At 38.0% G+C, this 21,653-nt stretch overlaps 1 protein-coding gene across 1 annotated transcript in view; it reads left to right on the forward strand.

Annotated features, from left to right (window-relative positions):
- Positions 1–21,653, forward strand: part of LOC137504766 (CD109 antigen-like) — a 128,878-nt gene that overhangs the window by 17,483 nt on the left and 89,742 nt on the right. The window contains exons 12-24 of the mRNA XM_068233351.1: positions 1,002–1,115; positions 4,178–4,405; positions 4,790–4,940; positions 6,436–6,621; positions 7,316–7,397; positions 10,187–10,418; positions 12,464–12,635; positions 15,381–15,571; positions 17,211–17,366; positions 17,537–17,602; positions 18,082–18,218; positions 18,479–18,629; positions 18,862–18,964. Of these exons, the coding sequence (XP_068089452.1) occupies positions 1,002–1,115; positions 4,178–4,405; positions 4,790–4,940; positions 6,436–6,621; positions 7,316–7,397; positions 10,187–10,418; positions 12,464–12,635; positions 15,381–15,571; positions 17,211–17,366; positions 17,537–17,602; positions 18,082–18,218; positions 18,479–18,629; positions 18,862–18,964 (1,969 nt within the window). The remainder of the gene's footprint in view (positions 1–1,001; positions 1,116–4,177; positions 4,406–4,789; positions 4,941–6,435; positions 6,622–7,315; positions 7,398–10,186; positions 10,419–12,463; positions 12,636–15,380; positions 15,572–17,210; positions 17,367–17,536; positions 17,603–18,081; positions 18,219–18,478; positions 18,630–18,861; positions 18,965–21,653) is intronic.

The raw sequence follows: 21,653 nt of genomic DNA on the forward strand, positions 1-21,653 counted from the left end.
TAGAATTTGAAACCATATGTGCAGATTTATAATAGCATAGATGTAAACAAAAAGGCACAGGAGAATTCAGATGCCGGATATTACCGATAGTAGAATATCTGTAATTTTACCAATGTTCTACTCTAACACTAACTAATCTAATTCTCACACTAACCCTCCCCCCACCTACTTCTATCACTACTCTACACCCTCTATTCCTAACACTAAAATATCTTACCCCTGAAGTGGGGTTCATCTACATAATAGCAGGACCCCGGACGTCCGTTAACTTACCCTCCTCTGCTCCTCCGCTGGGTTCTCCAATATTTTTGGTGCTTGATGATACTATCTGGTTAGTTGCAACTGTCAAATGGTCGAGTTCCAGTTAACCAGGACTTTACTGTACTACAGATTATGAATTTCACTGTGTTTGTTTGTATGGTATCTGAATTGTTTTAAATGTCCATGTTTGACAACAGTCAAAAATATTTTTTTTTCTAACTAATATTGCATGAAAAGATTTGCCAGAAAAATTGTTTCTGCAAAAAAGGAAACACGCTGAATCAATTTTTTGGCATTTAATTTTCTCTTCAGTATCTTCCAGCTGCCTGCCACCCCTCTCCCTCAGTCCGTGTGATGCCCCACCTCCCTACTAAAGAGAGATAGCCATGGTAGGCTGACAGTCAGTATGGAGGCGTGGCTTCATTTCACAAGCCCATGTGATTAACCTAGTGATTCAGACTGAGTGGGAGGGAGCAGACAGCTGCAGGTCACAGAGGAGGAGTTAAGGATCTAATTAAGGGTTTTTTTTCTGCATTTTTAATCTGTTCTGTAGTTTCCAGGGGTGAGCTGTAGTGTTTAATGACACAATGACTTAAAATGTATAATAAAATAAAATAATATTTTATGATATAGTAGCTTTACAGTGATATGAAAGGCCTTTCTTTTTGTGATCTGCTTTGTTATAATATTTACTTTTTCTTCTAACACACTTTCTTCATATTTGTTCTTGATTTTTACAGCTATCAGTATATAAACCTTTTGAAGTTTCCATGTACATGCCACATTCTGTAACCAGAGGTGAAACATTTATTCTGGAAGTTACACTGAGCAATTCTTTAACAGAAAACTTACAAGTATGTCATTCTCCTATACATCCTTTATTGATCAATATTCATTTACACAATAAGTTTGGTTAAATTTAGCAGATCAAAATCCATATAAAATAAGATTCTTGTGTATATAGTAAAGCACATGTGCAGGATCTTCTCAAAAAAATAGCATATTGTGATAAAGTTCATTATTTTCTGTAATGTACTGATAAACGTTAGACTTTCATATATTTTAGATTGAAATACACACAACTGAAGTAGTTCAAGCCTTTTATTGTTTTAATATTGATGATTTTGGCATACAGCTCATGAAAACCCAAATTTCCTATCTCAAAAAATTAGCATATTTCATCCGACCAATAAAAGAAAAGTGTTTTTAAAACAAAAAAAGTCAACCTTCAAATAATTATGTTCAGTTATGCACTCAATACTTGGTCGGGAATCCTTTTGTAGAAATGACTGCTTCAATGCGGCGTGGCATGGAGGCAATCAGCCTGTGGCACTGCTCATGCGTTATGGAGGCCCAGGATGCTTCGACAGCGGCCTTAAGCTCATCCAGAGTGTTGGGTCTTGCGTCTCTCAACTTTCTCTTCACAATATTGCACAGATTCTCTATGGGGTTCAGGTCAGGAGAGTTGGCAGGCCAATTGAGCACAGTAATACCATAGTCAGTAAACCATTTACCAGTGGTTTTGGCACTGTGAGCAGGTGCCAGGTTGTGCTGAAAAATGAAATCTTCGTCTCCATAAAGCTTTTCAGCAGATGGATGCATGAACCCACATTTGAACCAGAAACAGCGGCTGAAGCGCCTGACCTGGGCTACAGAGAAGAAGCACTGGACTGTTGCTCAGTGGTCCAAAGTACTTTTTTCGGCTGAAAGCAACTTTTACATGTCATTCGGAAATCAAGGTGCCAGAGCCTGGAGGAAGACTAGGGAGAGGGAAATGCCAAAATGCCTGAAATCCAGTGTCAAGTACCCACAGTCAGTGATTGTCTGGGGTGCCATGTCAGCTGCTGGTGTTGGTCAACTGTGTTTTATCAAGGGCAGGGTCAATGCAGCTAGCTATCAGAAGATTTTGGAGCACTTCATGCTTCCATCTGCTGAAAAGCTTTATGGAGATGAAGATTTCATTTTTCAGCATGACCTGGCACCTGCTCACAGTGCCAAAACCACTGGTAAATGGTTTACTGACCATGGTATTACTGTGCTCAATTGGCCTGCCAAATTTCCTGACCTGAACCCCATAGAGAATCTGTGGGATATTGTGAAGAGAAAGTTGAGAGATTCAAGACCCAACACTCTGGATGAGCTTAAGGCCACTATTGAAGCATCCTGGGCCTCCATAACACCTGAGCAGTGCCACAGGCTGATTGCCTCCATGCCACGCCGCATTGAAGAAGTCATTTCTGCAAAAGAATTCCTGACAAAGTATTGAGTGCATAACTGAACATAATTATTTGAAGGTTGACTTTTTTTGTTTTAAAAACACTTTTCTTTTATTGGTCGGATGAAATATGTTAATTTTTTGAGATAGGAAATTTGGGTTTTCATGTGCTGTATGCCAAAATCATCAATATTAAAACAATAAAAGGCTTGAACTACTTCAGTTGTGTGTATTTGAATCTAAAATATATGAAAGTCTAACGTTTATCAGTACATTACAGAAAATAATGAACTTTATCACAATATGCTAATTTTTTGAGAAGATCCTGTATATGTCCCGCTTGTATGTAGGGATAAAAGACTTTATTACCATTGTACATAAAATAGCAAACTGTCTTGTAATCATCCACAGACACATAAGGACTATAAATTGACTTCGATAACAAGCATTACTGCATGGCAGCTGTTGATATAAATCAAGTAGATTGTATGTATTTCAAAACAAAAAAAATATATTTTAATGCCAATGTAGTAGCCGTAGAGTATTGCACTATGTTAGCCATCAGTAAAAGCAAGAGGTTTTGAATCAGTGTGATACCATTTATTGGCTAACTTAAAAGAATAAGAGTGAGCTTTTGGTTGTGCAGCCTTCGTCAGACTTCAGGCAAACAGGTATGCTAGCTAATTTATGACAAATAGCTAAGACTATTTGTTTGCTTATAGACAATACATGGGATTATAATAGAATTTGATGGGGGAAAAATCCAACATAGCAGTTTTTTTTGTTGACTCCAGATTGAAATGTAAAGATAATTTTTAATAACCTCAAATTGCAACATTGATCTACTTAATTATTAATGCTTGCTCTACTTACATAACATATGTATTGCACTGTCCACATTTTGATTTTAATGATTTTTCTATAGTAAAAAAAGAGAAAATCCCTCTTGAAGCCAATCCTGACGTCATTTCTTCCCTTACTCTGGGAGGAGGGTGGCCAATGCAAACACAGACAGTCTTCGGACACTCCCACCCAGCTCTGCAATAGAAAGTGCATTGTCATTGTATGACTCTGCAGCTTCTCAGCAAGAGAAATATTGACCAATCATAGAGGAACAGAGGTGTGAGAGGGGAAAACAGGAGGGAAAGAGACTTTAGCCAATCAGGCTGTAGTAGTTAAGTCTGAGGGGAAAGTAAAGAAGCAAAAAAGACAACACAGCAGGCCCTGCAACTTCCTTTGTGTGGCAGAGGTACCAACTAAGAGCCAGGTAAACTGGGGCATGATCTTTTATCAACAAGAAAAGTAAGCGTGGTTTTTAATTTTTGGATTGCCTGGTTAGCATTCTATTACTTGTTTACCAGATAAAAATAAAGAATTGATTTTTGATTTTAAGCCTGACAGTTACGCTTTAATAGTAATTTTGCATCTTAACTGTAATTTTACTGCAGCTTACTTAATGGAACAAGGGTCTGGGAATGTTTTGTGGATAACTGTACCCTACTTTCCAGACAGCTCTCAAGCATGTGTGAATGAAAATATAATATTAATTAGAATGAAATAAAGAAAACAAACAAAAAACATTGAGATGCTTTGCAGTGAGTTTCGATCCTTTATAGTGTTATGCTTTGTTTCTGTATTTCAACTAGGATTGTGGTTCTGTTTAAAATGTTTTGTGTTTGTTCAACTTTTTTGTGTTCACAGATTCTGCTCACTTTGGAAACCAGTGACTTATTTGATACAATCATACCAATTGATAACAATAATTTTGTAGCCATGGTAGCTAGCCAACGGAGAGTAACAGTTCCTAGCAGAGATGAATTGACTGTTCGGTTTCCAGTAAAACCAAAGACATTGGGGAACATCACCCTCACAGTTAAAGCAACATCAAATGCAGCTTCAGAGACTGCAAGCCGAAGTATCTTAGTAAAGGTGGGTGGGAGAAATGAATGTGCTAAAATTTATATTTAAAAAATCTGATACTTTCCAGTGCAGACATTCTTGAATCTGACTGATTGGAGTACATTTATGAATGATGCAATTTTTTGTTAGATCAACTAAATTACTGCACGCCTTAAAATGTTAATTTTTAAGAGCTTCTTTTTATAATTTGTTTCCATTTCATTTGGTACTAAGTGCGTGTTACAATAGAATTGCTCTGCATATTGAACAGAGTTTGTGCTTTCCACATTGGTTCGTGTGTGTGCATGTGTTTGCCCGCACTCATATGCACGCATGGATGCAAAGTATGTTATGATATTTACATTGCTATTTTTTCTTCTGCTGCTACATATGGATTTTTTTTCCCCTTTGAAGGCTGAAGGCGTGAAGCACTTCTTTACACAGGCTGAAGTTTTTGAACTTACTACATCTGGAAACTCACTTCAGACAATGTCAAAGAATTTCTCATTCAGTTTCCCAAGTGATGTGGTTGAAGGAAGTGAAGAAGCTTTTATCACAGTAACTGGTAAGCATTGTTAAATTCATAAGTATTTACCTTTTCCTTACCACAGCAATTTTAAAATACCTTGCTCCTCCCATTCATTCGCCAATAACTTTATCACCACTTATCACACCGACATGATCTATATATTTTTTGTGGGACAAACTAGGCTTTCTTTGGGTGGTACTTTTTGCTAACAATCATTTTATTTCTAATGCATTTTAAGAAGAATAAGAAAAACATGAAAAATGTCATTATTTCTCAGTTTTCAGTTATTATACTTTAAAATTTAAAAAGTGGACTGTAGATAAAGCCCACACATTTTATTTGCCCATTTGTCCTGGTTATTACATTTAAATTATGTCCCTATTACAACGTATGGTGACAACATTTTAATTGTGTATTTTTCATATTGTGTTTTTTTATACTATATCAATAATTACAAGACCTTATTTGCAAAAATAACATACATATTAAAAAGTTCCTAAGGTAAGTATACTATGTATTTTTTAAATGCTTTTTTACTTTGGTAACTATGGGGGAAGGAAGTAAAAGGGGTTAAAAACTAACTAGTATTTATTTTTTTGATGTAATATAATGTATGTAAGTGTATTTTTAATTTGTGTCCACTAGAGGTCCCCACACTTTATCCTGTGTACTGTTCAAAGTGTTGTATATGTGTGTTTTACTTTAATTTTATGAATGAACACTTGCATCTCACTGTTGTTGATGATAATTCTTTACAGGCTCTTTGATCAGCTTTGGGAACACATGTTCTCATTCACGATCAAGGACTGGTGGGACGGCGACAGAGGTGTGCGCATGTGACGAGCAAAAACAAAAAGAGGCCCATATCTACACCCATGATTCTTAAGTGAAGTTTTCAGGGGCGTAGATATGCGCCCCAAGGATCTGGAACTGGAAAATGTCCAGATTGGCTATCAGCTCAGTGTCCAGTGTCCACCATGAAATTGTGTGGAGAGATAAGTTGCAGGGTTTTTACATTTTAAAATCTATTTACCGTAAGGCATTTATGGATCAGCAACAAATTGACACAAATAACATCACCAAATTACACGTATTGCTATTTGTCTTTACATATCTATCTATGTATCTATATTATATCTCTTCCTGATGTTGCCACATGTACTCCCACTACCGTTTTCTGATCCTTGTGTGGTCCCATGATGTTGAGGTGATTAGCTAGTTCCCACAGGGTATTACCCCCCTCCCCCCTTATTGTCCACATCCTTCTGTGGAATTTTCTGTTTAGGTTTAGGAAGGCTTTTCATTCATACTCAGCAGATGTTTCAGTACACAATGTAGGCTACATGGTTGTGCCATTCAGTGCATGCTGTTTCTGCCTGCATCTTATCTTACACACTGCTACTATATTCTGATCTATCTGGCCTCTCTGCACATCTTTCATCTAGCATCCTGCAATATAAACACACGCAAGCAAACATACACACATGTACACACCATGGTAAGTTATGTAACTGTATTTTCTTTTATGCAGGAGATCTTCTTGGACCATCAATACCTTCATTAGCTGGTTTTCACTCACTCATCCAGATGCCATATGGCTGTGGAGAGCAAAACATGATCAATTTTGCACCGAATCTATACATTCTGCAGTATTTAATATCATCTCATCAGATAACAGAAGAAATCAAAGAAAAAACTGTAAACTTCATGCAATTAGGTAATTATTTTTCTATTTGGGTACACTTCAGATATTAAAACATGCTAATTAATGTGCTTAAACAAGGCCTGTCAGCACTTTTATTTGTACATATAGCATTTCTTCCTCTTCTTTCAAGCAATCTAAAGGATTTTTTATCTTTTAAATTTTGATTTTTATGAGCATCGGGTGGCCCAGGTATGAATGTTGAATGCTGAGCGTATGACACATTAAGGTCGCATTTTGTTGGTCAGAAATTTGTGGTGAATACCTGCTAGGCATTGCTGTCCTCCTGAGAATACCCGTATCACATCATTGAAGTATTTGTGAAATATGCATTTTATGTGATTGTACTGAGACATTATTTAACTTAGTCTTGAACCAATATTATACTGTATATAGGTATTTTACACTGATTACATTGTGTACCACTCATTCTATACTTAATAAAGGTCACCTTATTGGTATAAATACGACATCCTTATTCCCAGCGCTGTTTATCCTGATATATGCATGCCTTGTATTTTTAACCTGAGGTATAGCGGAACCTCTGGCCTATAATCAACAGCGGGTGAAATAAATCGCCTCTTCCAGAGACTATCATCCTCTATCCTCATCTTCCTCCAAGCACCTCTCTATATTGAATATTAATGCTAATTATTGTGTCAACACATAATTATGCTGTCAAGAAATTAAACTGATGACATTTTTTCAGGGTACCAAAAGGAACTAACATACAAGCGATATGACGGTTCATTCAGTGCATTTGGGAATGATGACACCGTTGGAAGCACTTGGTGAGGAAGCAAAATAGCACATACTGTGTTTAGTAAACTGCAACATAACACAATTGGCAAGGCCGGGCTCCCCTTTCTTGTGTAGCAGCGCTCCTTCCACTCCATTTGCAGCCAACTCTTCCATGTGTATCATGCGTTTAGTGTAGGCCCTCTCTTTCATAAACAGCTCCCTCAGCATTGGTCTCCCTGCCCCATTCTCAGCTGCCTCTTTTCTATGTAGCTACTCCCCTTTTATATTCAGGTGCCCCCTTGGGCTGCTGCCGCCCAGGGCCTGGGCCTTTGTGGCCTTTCCAGAAATCCATCGCCTGATAATCGCAGTTCATACACAAGCCAGAGGTGATCCCTCCTGTGCAGTACAGCATTCTACACACTATCTACACAGATTATGCAACGGTACAATATTTAGGCACCGCTGAACACAGTAAATCTGATGCACTAATCTGTTTTTGAATCAGTTATCACTTATTATTTCTCACTTTTTTGTTCGTATGTAACATCTTTTTAGCATCCATTAAGCAAAAGCATGTAGAATTTGGCTAAAGCCTAGAACACACATCTAATTTTGATTGGCCAATGACTGGCAAATGTTCCCACTTTCATGTAGTACAAAAATGAGATTTTGAATACTATGAACAGATTGTGCAGGTAAACTCTTATACTACACGAAAGTGTTAAAATTGGCCAATGAAAATCGAATGTATGTAGCAGGCTCAAAAGAGTTAAAGCTGGTACACACCTTACATTTTAATTGCCTTATCACTAACCATTTTTTTTAACCCCCATGTAGTATAATTGAAAAGGTTTGTACCAGGCTTAATAGCAAACTCTATGAAATTCAATATAAAGCCTGATACACATATACAATTTTGAAAGCCGATGATTGGTCAATTATACCACTTCCATGTAGTTTAAGAGCTTATCTACACAATCTGTTGATTGTATTCAAAATCGGTTGTTGTGAAAAAGAGGCTCTCACACATACTCATTTAAAGGACAACCAAAGTGACATAATGAGATAAACATGTGTATTTACAGTGCCAAGCACACAAATGACTAAGCTGTGTTCCTTTCTTTTCTTTCTCTGTTCAAAAAAGTTAAACATCTGGTATGCAAGTGACAGTTTCTTTTCGGGTCGGGACTGGATCGAGCCATAGCATAACCCTCACTGATAAGGAATTACAGTCATAAACCACTTTCCTGTCAGTAAATGACTTTTGAGAGCAGGAAAGAGATAAAAAGAGGCAATAGTTAATAGATTTGAGCTCTGGCATACTTCAATGCATGTGTCATTGAGCAGAGAAAATGAAACAGTAAAAACTTAAAAACTAGAATGAAATATAAAATAAAACTGTGGGATACCTAAAAAAGTAATTTTTGGAGGAGGATAGATACAAATGTTTATCTCATCAGTTTATTTTCACCTCGGATGTCCTTTAACCACTTGAGTACCAGAGGTTTATACCCCCCATCAAGCCATTTTGTACAATTCCGCACTTCACAATTTTAACGGTTTATTGCTCAGTCATACAACTTAGCACCCAAATGAATTTTACCTCCTTTTCTTCTCACTAATAGAGCTTTCTTTTGGTGGTATTTAATTGCTGCTGCTAGTTTTATTTTATTTTTATAAATAAAAAAGTAGCAATCTTTAAAGTGATCCTTAAGTGTATCAAAAAAAATGAGATTTACTCACCTGGGGCTTCCCTCAGTCCCTTGGAGCCGATCGGCTGCGAGGGCACCGATCGGCTCCAAGGGGCTGAGGGAAGCAGCAGGTGAGTAAATCTCATTTTTTTTATACACTTAAGGATCACTTTAAAACATTTTTTTTTTTATTCCCCGTTCCCCTTTAATTTGGCCCTAGACTGTGATACATACACTACACTATACATACATAGACATATGACTATGGTAGGGATTAGATTGTGAGCCCTTCAGAGGGACAGTTAAGTTACATGGCAATCTTTTTGTACAACGCTGTGCAAGATTGCAGCGCTATATAAATGTTTTTTTAAATTATAAATAGAAAGAACAGCCTGCCAGCGCCGATCGCAGACGGCTGGCTGATCGCTGCGGCCCCCTGTGTTTACAGACGGGAGCTCGCGCAAGCTCCCGTCTAATCTCTTTTCTCCTGAGATGATGCCATATGGTGTCGCTGAGGAACAACGGAGTCACTCTGCAGCCGCCAATCGGCGTTAGGCGATCGCAGAGTGGTTAATGGACTTGTATCATTTATATCTGAAGATACAATACAATAATACAATACAATAACATTTGTAGAGCGCTTTTCTTCCATAGGACTCAAAGCGCATAGATGCAGGTAGGTTCTCCCACAAACCTCTTTGTTACAGTGTTCAGTAAAATCCCTTGATTACCTATACAAAGGTTACTCGTCCCTAGAGATAGTGACTTAGTTGCATGTTTTTAATGGTTTTATAGGGGTTTTTTAGCACCTTATTCAGATTTATGTTTAACGCTCTAAAAAAAGGTATTGTATAGTTAATGTGAGAAAAGGAGTGGATAACTAATGAGAACATCTTAGTGCATCAGGGCCAGTGTTTCCTTCCTGGAGGGGATCCTGACCGCCTGAGTGAGATGCAACCTGCATCTTGTTTTACTATGATATACTTAAAGGACAACTAAAGTGAGAGGGACATGGAGGCTGCCATATTTAATTCCTTTTAAATAGTATACATACTGTTTCTATAGAGTGATTATAGATCTATTAGTTATTTGTCCTTATATTCACACATAATGTATGTATTTTGAATCCATATTTAATTATTTTTCAGGCTCTCTGCATTTATATTTAGATGTTTTCTTCAAGCTCGGGAATTTATATACATAAGTCCAGATATCTTAAGTGGAACGGTACAATGGCTGGTTCAGTATCAGAATATGAACACAGGTGAATTCTCTGAGCCCGGGCGTGTAATTCACAAAGAGCTCCAGGGGGGGCAGAATGGTCCCATCACCCTCACTGCCTACATAGTGACCTCATTACTAGAAGATGAGACATACAGGGTAAGAGGAACTCACTGTGAATGTAAATATGAAACTATTAGATTCTACAGGGTGGGTCATTTATATGGATACACCTTAATAAAATGAGAATGGTTGGTGATATTAACTTCCTGTTTGTGGCACATTAGTATATGTGAGGGGAAAACTTTTCAAGATGGGTGGTGACCATGGTGGCCATTTTGAAGTCAGCCATTTTGAATCCAACTTTTGTTTTCTCAATAGGAAGAGGGTCATGTGACACATCAAACGTATTGGAAATTTCACAATAAAAACAATGGTGTGCTTGGTTTTAACTTAACTTTATTCTTTCATGAGTTATTTACAAGTTTCTGAACACTTATAAAATGTGTTCAATGTGCTGCCCACTGTGTTGGATTGTCAATGCAACCCTGTTCTCCCACTCTTCACACACTGATAGCAACACAGCAGGAGAAATGCTAGCACAGGATTCCAGTATCTGTAGTTTCAGGTGCTACACATCTCGTATCTTCACAGCATAGACAATTGCCTTCAGATGACCCCAAAGATAAAAGTCTAAGGGGGTCAGATTGGGAGACCTTGGGGGCCATTCAACTGGCCCACGACGACCAATCCACTTTCCAGGAAACTGTTCCTGAAGCTGGCATGTTCCCTGATTTTTTTCCAGCAAGATGGTGCACCACCACAATATGGGTGTCAGGTCCAAGCATTCCTAGATGAACTGTTTCCTGGAAAGTGGATTGGTCATCATGGGCCAGTCAAATGGCCCCAAGGTCTCCCGATCTGACCCCCTTAAACTTTTATCTTTGGGGTCATCTGAAGGCAAGTGTCTATGCTGTGAAGATACGAGATGTGCAGCACCTGAAACTAAGGATACTGGAAGCCTGTGCTAGCATTTCTCCTGCGGTGTTGCTATCAGTGTGTGAAGAGTGGGAGAAGAGGGTTGCATTGACAATCCAACTCAATGGGCAGCACATTGAACACATTTTATAAGCGTTTAGAAACTTGTAAATAACTCATGAAAGAATAAAGTTACATTAAAACAAAGCACACCATTGTTTTTCTTGTGAAATTCCCAATGAGTTTGATGTGTCACATGACCTTTTTCCTATTGAAAAAACAAAAGTTGGATTAAAAATGATCGACTTCAAAATGGCCGCCATGGTCACCACCCATCTTGAAAAGTTTCCCCCCTCACGTAAACTAATGTGCCACAAACAGGAAGTTAATATCACCAACCATTCCCATTTTATTAAGGTGTATCCATATAAATGACCCACCCTGTATATTTTCTGCCCATCATTTTTAATGCTTGTAAAGAATATCTGAGCATTCTTATATGCTGAAATAGATTTTTAAGCCTAAATGTGTGTTATTTGTATAAAATAATTATATAATAATATAGTTTAATAGAAATGTAGTAATAGTGTAAGTGTAGTAATAGTGTAGTGTAATAAGTAATAATGGTGCAAGTTTCAGATGTGTCTCACATCAAAGCTATGCAGGCATCACATCTCACAAGATGCACTCTTTTATTCTCAAACCCTTTATGAACCTATGCTGAGGACAAGCTACTGTGCGTTCAGGGGCAGTTCCCTGCAGCCTGAGAGATGCCGAAGACTCCCTAGGCTTCCTCTAGCAGTTTTACAGATAGTTTATGATCTGCAACTGCTTCTGTCTCTGCTAGCATTCAGAAAGCTTGTCTGATTGAGACAGAGATGGACAGAGCTACAGATCATAAATGAATACTCACAGAGGAAGCCTCTGAGTCTTCAGCATCTCTTGAGCTGCAGAGAGAAAAACTGCCCAAAATGCACAGCAGCTCCTTCTCACCATAAGGTTTATAAAGGAGTTTGAAAATCTAAAAGTTAGAAGTAAGGCTGGAATTATGCGTAATAATAACAATAATCATAATATATATGGGCACTTTTTCATTTTAATTTGATATTTATTTTGAGTTTAATCCCACTTCAAAAAAACCTCTTTGTTAAACAATTACAATGTAAAAACACTAGCAAATTAGTTTACTGGGTGTACTAATTTATTGTGATTTTTTTTTCTTGTAGAACCTGTATATTATCAACATTCAGAAAGGTGTAGCGTTTATTGAAAAAAAATTTGATGAAGGAATTACCAGCAATTATACATTGTCAGTTGTTGCATATGCATTATCACTGGCTAACAGCAGCAAAGCAGCAGCAGCACTGAATCAGCTCGGTATGAGGGCAGATGGTACAGGTAAGGTTTATACACTGCAACTTGACAGTTTTTGAACACTTTTCAAGTTTCAACATTTCCGAATAAAAGCGAGTGCCTAGTAAGCTCAACATAAAGATGGGAATTTGGAAGGGACAAAAGTAACAACAACAAAAAACTTAACTAAAAAGCTATGCTAAGTATTAACTTGCCTTTTTGAAACAACCCCTTCTCAGAAGTACACGCATACTTTCCCCTTGCACTCTATCCCCTCCTTGCAGAGCAGCACAGCAGAGCAGTGTGATATTTACTTACTCATGGCTTACTTGCTTTACTCACTAATTATTATTTTATTTCACCACTTCATCCTACAGTGTTGTTTCACCTTATGCATTCGAACAACTTTTACCTCCCATTAATTCATCAATAACTTTATCGCTACTTATCACACTGAAATGATCTATATCTTGTTTTTTCCGCCACCATGTAGGCTTTCTTTGGGTGGTACATTTTGCTAAGAATTATTTTAATCTAAATCTATTTTAGCAGGAAGATTAAGAAAGAAATGGAAAATATTCATTATTTCTCCGTTTTGGCCATTATAGTTTTAAATTAATACGTTACCGTAATTAAAACCCATGTATTTTATTTGCCCATTTGTCCCGGTTAATACACTATTGAAATTATGTCCCTATCACAATGTATATGATATTTTATTTGGAAATAAAGGTGCATTTTTTTCAGTTTTGCGTCCATCAGTTAAGCCCATTATTTAAAAAATAACAGTAATATACCTGACTTTCAGTTTATAGAATGGATCTCATATATATATATATATATATATATATATATATATATATATATATATATATATATATATATATATATATATATATATATATATATATATATATATATATATATATATATAGTGGGTTGCAAAAGTATTCGGCCCCCTTGAAGTTTTCCACATTTTGTCATATTACTGCCACAAACATGAATCAATTTTATTGGAATTCCACATGAAAGACCAACACAAAGTGGTGTACACATGAGAAGTGGAACGAAAATCATACATGATTCCAAACATTTTTTACAAATAAATAACTGCAAAGTGATGTGTGCATAATTATTCAGCCCCCTTTGATCTGAGTGCAGTCAGTTGCCTATAGACATTGCCTGATGAGTGATAATGACTAAATAGAGTGCACCTGTGTGTAATCTAATGTCAGTACAAATACAGCTGCTCTGTGAGGGCCTCAGAGGTTGTCTAAGAGAATATTGGGAGCAACAACACCGTGAAGTCCAAAGAACACACAATAACACACAATAACTTGATCCCTGACCTAGGGATCAAGTTATTGAGAAATTTAAAGCAGGTTTAGGCTACAAAAAGATTTCCAAAGCCTTGAACATCCCACGGAGCACTGTTCAAGCGATCATTCAGAAATAAAAGGAGTATGGCACAACTGTAACCCTACCAAGACAAGGCCATCCACCTAAACTCACAGGCCGAACAAGGAGAGCGCTGATCAGAAATGCAGTCAAGAGGCCCATGGTGACTCTGGACGAGCTGCAGAGATCTACAGCTCAGGTGGGAGACTCTTTCTATAGGACAACTATTAGTCATGCACTGTACAAAGTTGGCCTTTATGGAAGAGTGGCAAGAAGAAAGGCATTGTTAACAGAAAGCATAAGAAGTCCCGTTTGCAGTTTGCCACAAGCCATGTGGGGGACACAGCAACCATGTGGAAAAAGGTGCTCTGGTCAGATGAGACCAAAATGGAACTTTTTGGCCAAAATGCAAAACGCTTTGTGTGGCGGAAAACTAACACTGCACATCACTCTGAACACACCATCACCACTGTCAAATATGGTGGTGGCAGCATCATGCTCGGGGGGTGCTTCTCTTCAGCAGGGACAGGGAAGCTGGTCAGAGTTGATGGGAAGATGGATGGAGCCAAATACAGGGCAAACTTGGAAGAAAACCTCTTGGAGTCTGCAAAAGACTTGAGACTGGGGCGGAGGTTCACCTTCCAGCAGGACAACGACTCTAAACATAAATCCAGGGCAACAATGGAATGGTTTAAAACAAAACATATTTATATGTTAGAATGGCCCAGTCAAAGTTCAGATCTAAATCCAATGGAGAATCTGTGGCAAGATCTGAAAACTGCTGTTCACAAACGCTGTCCATCTAATCTGACTGAGCTGGAGCTGTTTTGCAAAGAAGAATGGGCAAGAATTTCAGTCTCTAGATGTGCAAAGCTGGTAGAGACATACCCTAAAAGACTGGCAGCTGTAATTGCAGCAAAAGGTGGTTCTACAAAGTATTGACTCAGGGGGCCGAATAATTATGCACACCCCACTTTGCAGTTGTTTATTTGTAAAAAATGTTTGGAATGATGTATGATTTTCGATCCACTTCTCACGTGTACACCACTCAGTATTGGTCTTTCACGTGGAATTCCAATAAAATTGATGCATGTTTGTGGCAGTAATGTGAAATAAATGTGGAAAACTTCAAAGGGGCCGAATACTTCTGCAACCCACTGTATATATATCATTATTTGAAATGTATGCAGAATATATACTTATGTACAATATACTTTTTTCCTGTGTTACTTATTTTACACTCCAATTCTTTATATATATATATATATATATATATATATATATATATATATATATATATATATATATATATATATATATATATATATATATATATATATATATATATGTTGTCAAACAATGCTAAATTATACGCACTATTTCACATCACAGCACAGGTCAAGTTCTGGTCTTCACCTTCCAAAGCAACTAATTACTACTGGCAGCCGAGAACAACAGATATTGAGACTGCGGCTTACGCCCTGCTTTCCTACTCCCAGCAAAACAGAATTGTGGATGGCATCCCTGTGATGAAATGGCTGAGCCTCCAAAGAAGCCATCTTGGGGGCTATGGATCTACTCAGGTAAACAGCAATAAAAATGAACCAACAAACACTACAGTTAGTGAAAGTAGAAAAACCATGGTGAAATAAGTGACATATAAAGAACATGTATACAGTAGCAATAAAAAGTATGTGAACCCTTTGGAATTATATGGATTTCTGCACAAATTGGTCATGATTTGATCTTCATCTAAGTCACAACAATAGAATAGACAATCACAGTCTCCTTAAACTTATACCACACAAATAATTAAATATTTCCGTGTTTTGATTGAACACACCATGTAAACCTTCACAGTGCAGGTGGAAAAGATATGTTAACCCTTGGATTTATTAACTGGTAGAACATCCTTTGGCAGCAACAACTTAAACCGAACGTTTCCTGTAGTTGCAGATTAGACGTGCACAACGTTCAGGAGTAATTTTTGACCATTCCTCTTTACAGAACTGTTTCAGTTCAGCAATATTCTTGGGATGTCTGGTGTAAATCAGATCACATCCAAGGGTTCACATACTTCTATTGCTACTGTATTCACTGTATCCTGTATATGAATTAGTTTTCATGGGCATCGTGTAGGCACTCCAGTTTCCTCTTATACTCCCAAGACAAACTGGTAGATTAATTGTCTCCCTCCGAATGGGCCCTTGACTTTGATCGGGACAGTGGGGGACATTTATCAAGAGTGTCTGAGACAAAATATTGGTAGTTTTTTAGAAATCTCTGCAGAACTGTCTCAGGCATCACTAGATAGTGCATTTTCCTTCTAAAACTGTTGTAAAATAGGAGGCGTTAAGCCCCATCTACACGATGGGACATTGCAGCGATGTGGCGGCTCGATTAGCCGCCGGATCGCCTCTTCCGCGTGCCCGCCGCGTCCCCGCTCGCCGCGCGTGCGCCGGCATCAATACCCGCTCGATTCCTGCTCGTCCCCGCGCCGCGCCGCTTATCTTCCACTCGATTCCCTGCCATTGTCCCCTAGCGGGGAGCGAGCAGGGAATCGGCGGAAGCAAGATCCGTCCTGTCGGATCTTATCAATCGAGCCGCATCAGCGGCTCGATTGATAAGGAGCATCGCGGCCGCATCTACGCGTGTAGATGTGGCTTTAGGAAGGTTTATCAGACAGTGCAGTGTGTAAGGGAAATTGCTGTTGCTGAGGTAACCAATACATCTGCTGTATTGATACTCGCAGGCTGTGAGTGAGGAATTCAGCAGGGGGGTGGAGCACTTCACAAATCATGCCTTGTCTGTACTGATGCACTATCTGTAGAACTGCTATTAAGCACTTCTTAATCTGCGACAGTTTAGACATGGATTTGCAGTTTTCTTAACTGTGGTGCAGCTCTTAAAATTCACGCTAAACTAACGCTATGGCGTAGGGTTTAAGAATTTTCTTATTATCATGCAAAACAGTTCCCCTGCTGGTTAGAACTGTTTCAGAAGAAAAAAATGAAAAATCTAGATCACTGACCAGTAACTATGGTAGGTTAATTTGTGAGTTCCTCAGGGAGACAGTTAGTGACATGAATTGATCAATGTTTTCAGTTTAGCACTATGAAAAATGCCAGCACTATCATTACGGTACATAATGATAATGAAAGTATACATACAGTATATACAATATGGCTAGTCATGAGATTTCTAATACTTGTGTCATCATAGGATACACTCATGGCCCTGCAAGCTCTTTCCAAGTTTATGATACCGTCATCCTCCAGCAATACACTTCTTTCCATGACTATCACTGGCACAGGCATGCACATGCCAAAACAATTTCAAATAAACAAAGACAATATTATATTGCTGCAAAGTCACAAGGTAAGCTTTCTCTATGATCTGATTTTTCCACTGCATGTTAATCTGTGTATAGTAGTTACCACCAGTTTACTTTATGTATGCAGCCATGTATCCATATGTTCAGAAACCTGATATTTACATCATATGTAGTAAAATAAACTGTTATTTTTGTTATTTCCTCTAACTAATAGATTGAAGTCACTAAGTCACTGATGATTATTGTTACTGCTTCTGGAACAGGACTAGGTATTGTACAGGTAAGTCATTGTTTTTTGACATATTGCGGAATTTTGCTATTTATAATGCAATCATGCAACCTGAAGGCAGAAGCCAAGCTGTATTTTATCCACCGCAGTATACATGGTGGAGCTGGGGTTTGGCTAATCAGCTTTGCTAATAGGGGCTTAGCTAATCAGCGTGTCACCGCTTTGGGTCTATTTTTTTGACCAAAAGTGTGTGTGTGTGTGTGTGCGTGTGTGTGCGCGCACGCACGCACGCACTTGTGTGTGTGTGTGTGTGTGTGTGTGTGTGTGTGTGTGTAGGGGGCGGGGTTATGCATGAGCGGTCTAGGCGCAAGGATATACAGAAGATGAAGTTAGAAGAAGTTAGGACATTTGCTAATAGACATTGTATATATAGGTAAATACAGAGATTGATGTGTTAAGCACATTTGAACTTTAATTGTGTGCTTTGAATATTGTGACTAGCATGTATCTTGTTTATTATTTTTTTATAGCTTAACGTGGCATATAACAGGGAGTCACTATCAAGCCGCAGGCGAAGATCTCTCGTGTCAGAAGCGTTCACACTGGACGTGAGCACTAAAGAAGATACAGGCAACATTCATAGAGTATCTGTGAATATATGCACACAGTAAGCTTAACCTCACACACATCATATACTTTCATTTTCCATTATGTTGCTCCTAACATTTTTCAAATAAATGAAAGTGTCGGTGTAATTGACATTTTTTAAAACGGGGCCCTTATCAATAATGCAATATATTTACATTATATCATACTCATTTTCCCCCGACCCCCTACAGTATTCCTTTAAAGGACTTTCGACACTTGTTATTTTACTTCTGTTGTAGTGGTGATTACTTACATGGTGCTATATGTTTCTGTTCACAGATTCCAGGGAATGGGAAATGAGAGTGGTATGGCAATATTAGATGTTGGCTTACTGAGTGGATTCACAATGAAAACCAATGATTTCATCAAACCCAAATCTCTTAAACTAGTGGAGACACAAAATGACAAAGTTTACCTTTATTTTGATTCTGTAAGTTAAAATTGTTATAGATTTTGATATGCATGACAAGCAGTAGACTAAAATAACTAAATAAGTTTCTGTATTTAAAAAGTCAAACATATTGAAAAAGAAATATTAAATATTGGTTTAAGGTTTAACTGAGCATAACCTTACGTGTGAGATTAAATATAAGGATTTATTAATACTTGTAATATCAGAGTGATCATTTGTGATCTTGAGGAATGTTATGCTTTTTTTTTAGTTGACCAAGGATAAGCTTTGCATCTCAGTTCCAATGGTTCGCTCTGCAGAAGTAGCAAGTTCTCAAGATGCTGTGATTAAAGTTTATGATTACTACATGCCTGGTAAGTGCCGAAGAATGGAAATGTATTGTTTTGAGAACACTTTTAAATCTCTATTTCCATCTTTCATATTCAAGTGTACTGGACAGAGATGGTAAGGTGGATAAACAGAAATAAGACATCAAAATGGTCTCTATCCTTACCCACTGTTCTAAAAAATTGTGTTTTTTTTTCTGATTGTGTCAACTTTGGAGAGATTGTCTTAAGGCCTCGTTCACATTACATGCATTACCATCCGTATTTTGGCAACGCGTGTAGGAGGCAGGCACGCACAAACATCAGAAGTGCATAGACTGCACTGTCTGATGTTCACACTGCATGCGTTCCGTACCAGTGCAGTGGGCGAATGCATGCTACAAGCATTTTTTGGCAAAACCCGCTGCTGACCCATTCACTACAGTGAATGGGATCAGCCACGCAATGCATGCAGATGCATATGCGTTGCATTTTGATCACACGGACATCTGCGGGTGATGATGTGAGCCTTACTGTCTGTTCTCAGTTACAATTAAAGTGCGAGTCAATCGTCTTTCCAATGGGAATTCAGATAGCAATAAAATCTTATAAATCTTTGACCCTAATCAACTTTTTTCAAAGTTAACCACTTCCCAACTAAGGGGTTTTACCCCCTGACCACCAGAGCAATTTTCACCTTTCAGCGCTCCTTCCATTCATTCGTCTATAATTTTATCATTACTTATCGCAATGAAATGAACTATATCTTGTTTTTTTCGCCACCAATTAGGCTTTCTTTAGGTGGGACATTACGCCAAGAATAATTTTATTCTAAATGTGTTTTAATGGGAAAATAGGAAAAAATGTGGGAAAAAATGTATTATTTTTCAGTTTTCGGCCTTTATAGTTTTTAAATAATGCATGCTACTGTAATTAAAACCCATTAAATTGCCTATTTATCCCGGTTATAAAACCGTTTAAATTATGTCCCTATCACAATGTTTGCCGCCAATATTTTAATTGGAAATAAAGGTGCATTTTTTTCAGTTTTGCGTCCATCCCTAATTACAAGCCCATAGTTTATAAAGTAACAGTGTTATACCCTCTTGACATAAATATTTAAAAAGTTCAGTCCCTAAGGTAACTATTTATGTATTTTTTTTAAATTGTTAATTTTTTTATTTTTTTTTAATTACAAAAAAAAATTGGGGAGTGTGGGAGGTAAGGAGTTAATTTTTTGTGTAAAACTAGTTTATTTGTGTGTAAAAAATGCTTAGGGTGTAGTTTTACTATTTGGCCACAAGATGGCAACAGTAACTTTTTGTTTCATGCGACCTGCAAGCGTCCTTCCGGACGCTTGCAGGAAGTAGAAAGAGGCTGGGAGTGTGTTATTGCTCACAATGATCGCGCTGCTCAGCCGAGCGGCAGCGGATCATTGCGGGTCTTAGATCAACTAACGGGAATGGATTTTCCCGTTCGTTGATCTCTGGGCGAGCGGGCGGCGGCGTGTTTACTAGCGGCGGGCGGCGTGTTTACGAGCGGGAGCGCGGGCAGCGGCGGGAGTGCGCAAAGTACGGATTTCTCCGTCCCTGGGGGTTAAAGGATGGAAAAAGGGACGGAGAAATCCGTACGGGCGGGGGTAAAGTGGTTAAAATTTAAACTTCCACAAAACTGTGAGAGCTGTCTTTAATTCTACCAAAATGTTTATATTGCAAAATCTCATTAATAATTATCCCCACATTTTTAGGCTTCTTTCAAAGAGCCGGTGATTAAACACATATTAATTTTAGTAGCATGTTTCCTATTGCCTCACACCCCTTCCCCCAATCCTTCTCTTCAATGTTGATGGATTTGTCATGTTTATGGGGGTATGCATTGGTCCTGGATGTGCTATTGCATCAGCATCTGTGTGAATAAAGTCTTACAAGTAGTTTATTTTAACTACTTATGTACTATTTTGTAATTTGGTTTACCAAAGCGACCTTTGCTTTTATATATAAACCAGTATTAATTATTTCTCCAGTTATCACACTCCAACTCTCTCAGTCAACCACCTTTCCCACAGTCCTACCTTATGTGTCCCTGGCCAACCCTTTAGATTGTAAGCCTTTAGCAGGGCCTCCCCCCTCCCTTAGTGTGTCCTTCTTAAAGGGGCACTATGGCGAAAAATGGTAAAATTTAAAATATGTGCAAACATAGGCAAATAAGAAGTACGTTTTTTTTCCAGAGTAAAATGTGCCATAGATTACTTTTCTCCTATGTTGCTGTTACCTACTATAGGTAGTAGAAATCTGACAGAAGTGACAGGTTTTGGACTAGTCCATCTCTTCATAGGGGATTCTAAGCAAGGCTTTTATTCTTTATAAAGATATTCCCTAAAAAGGATTTAAACAATGATGCTAGCCAGTCTCCCTGCTCGCTGCACAGTTTTTTGGCAGTTGGACAGAGAAACTGCCATTCACTAAGTGCTTTTGAAAATAAATAAATCCCTGAGAATCCCCTATGAAGAGATGGACTAGTCCAAAACCTGTCGCTTCTGTCAGATTTCTACTACCTACTGTAAGCGACAGCAACATAGGAGAAAAGTAATTTATAGCTCATTTTATTCTGGAAACAATGTACTTCTTATTTGTATATGTTTGCACATATTTTAAATTTTAAAATTTTTCGCCATAGTGCCCCTTTAATCTTGCAACCCCAGCAATGACACCCTTCTCATGGACTAACTCGGACTTGT

This window comes from Hyperolius riggenbachi, chromosome 4 (assembly GCF_040937935.1).
Source record: "Hyperolius riggenbachi isolate aHypRig1 chromosome 4, aHypRig1.pri, whole genome shotgun sequence".
NCBI classification, from domain to species: Eukaryota; Metazoa; Chordata; class Amphibia; order Anura; family Hyperoliidae; genus Hyperolius; species Hyperolius riggenbachi.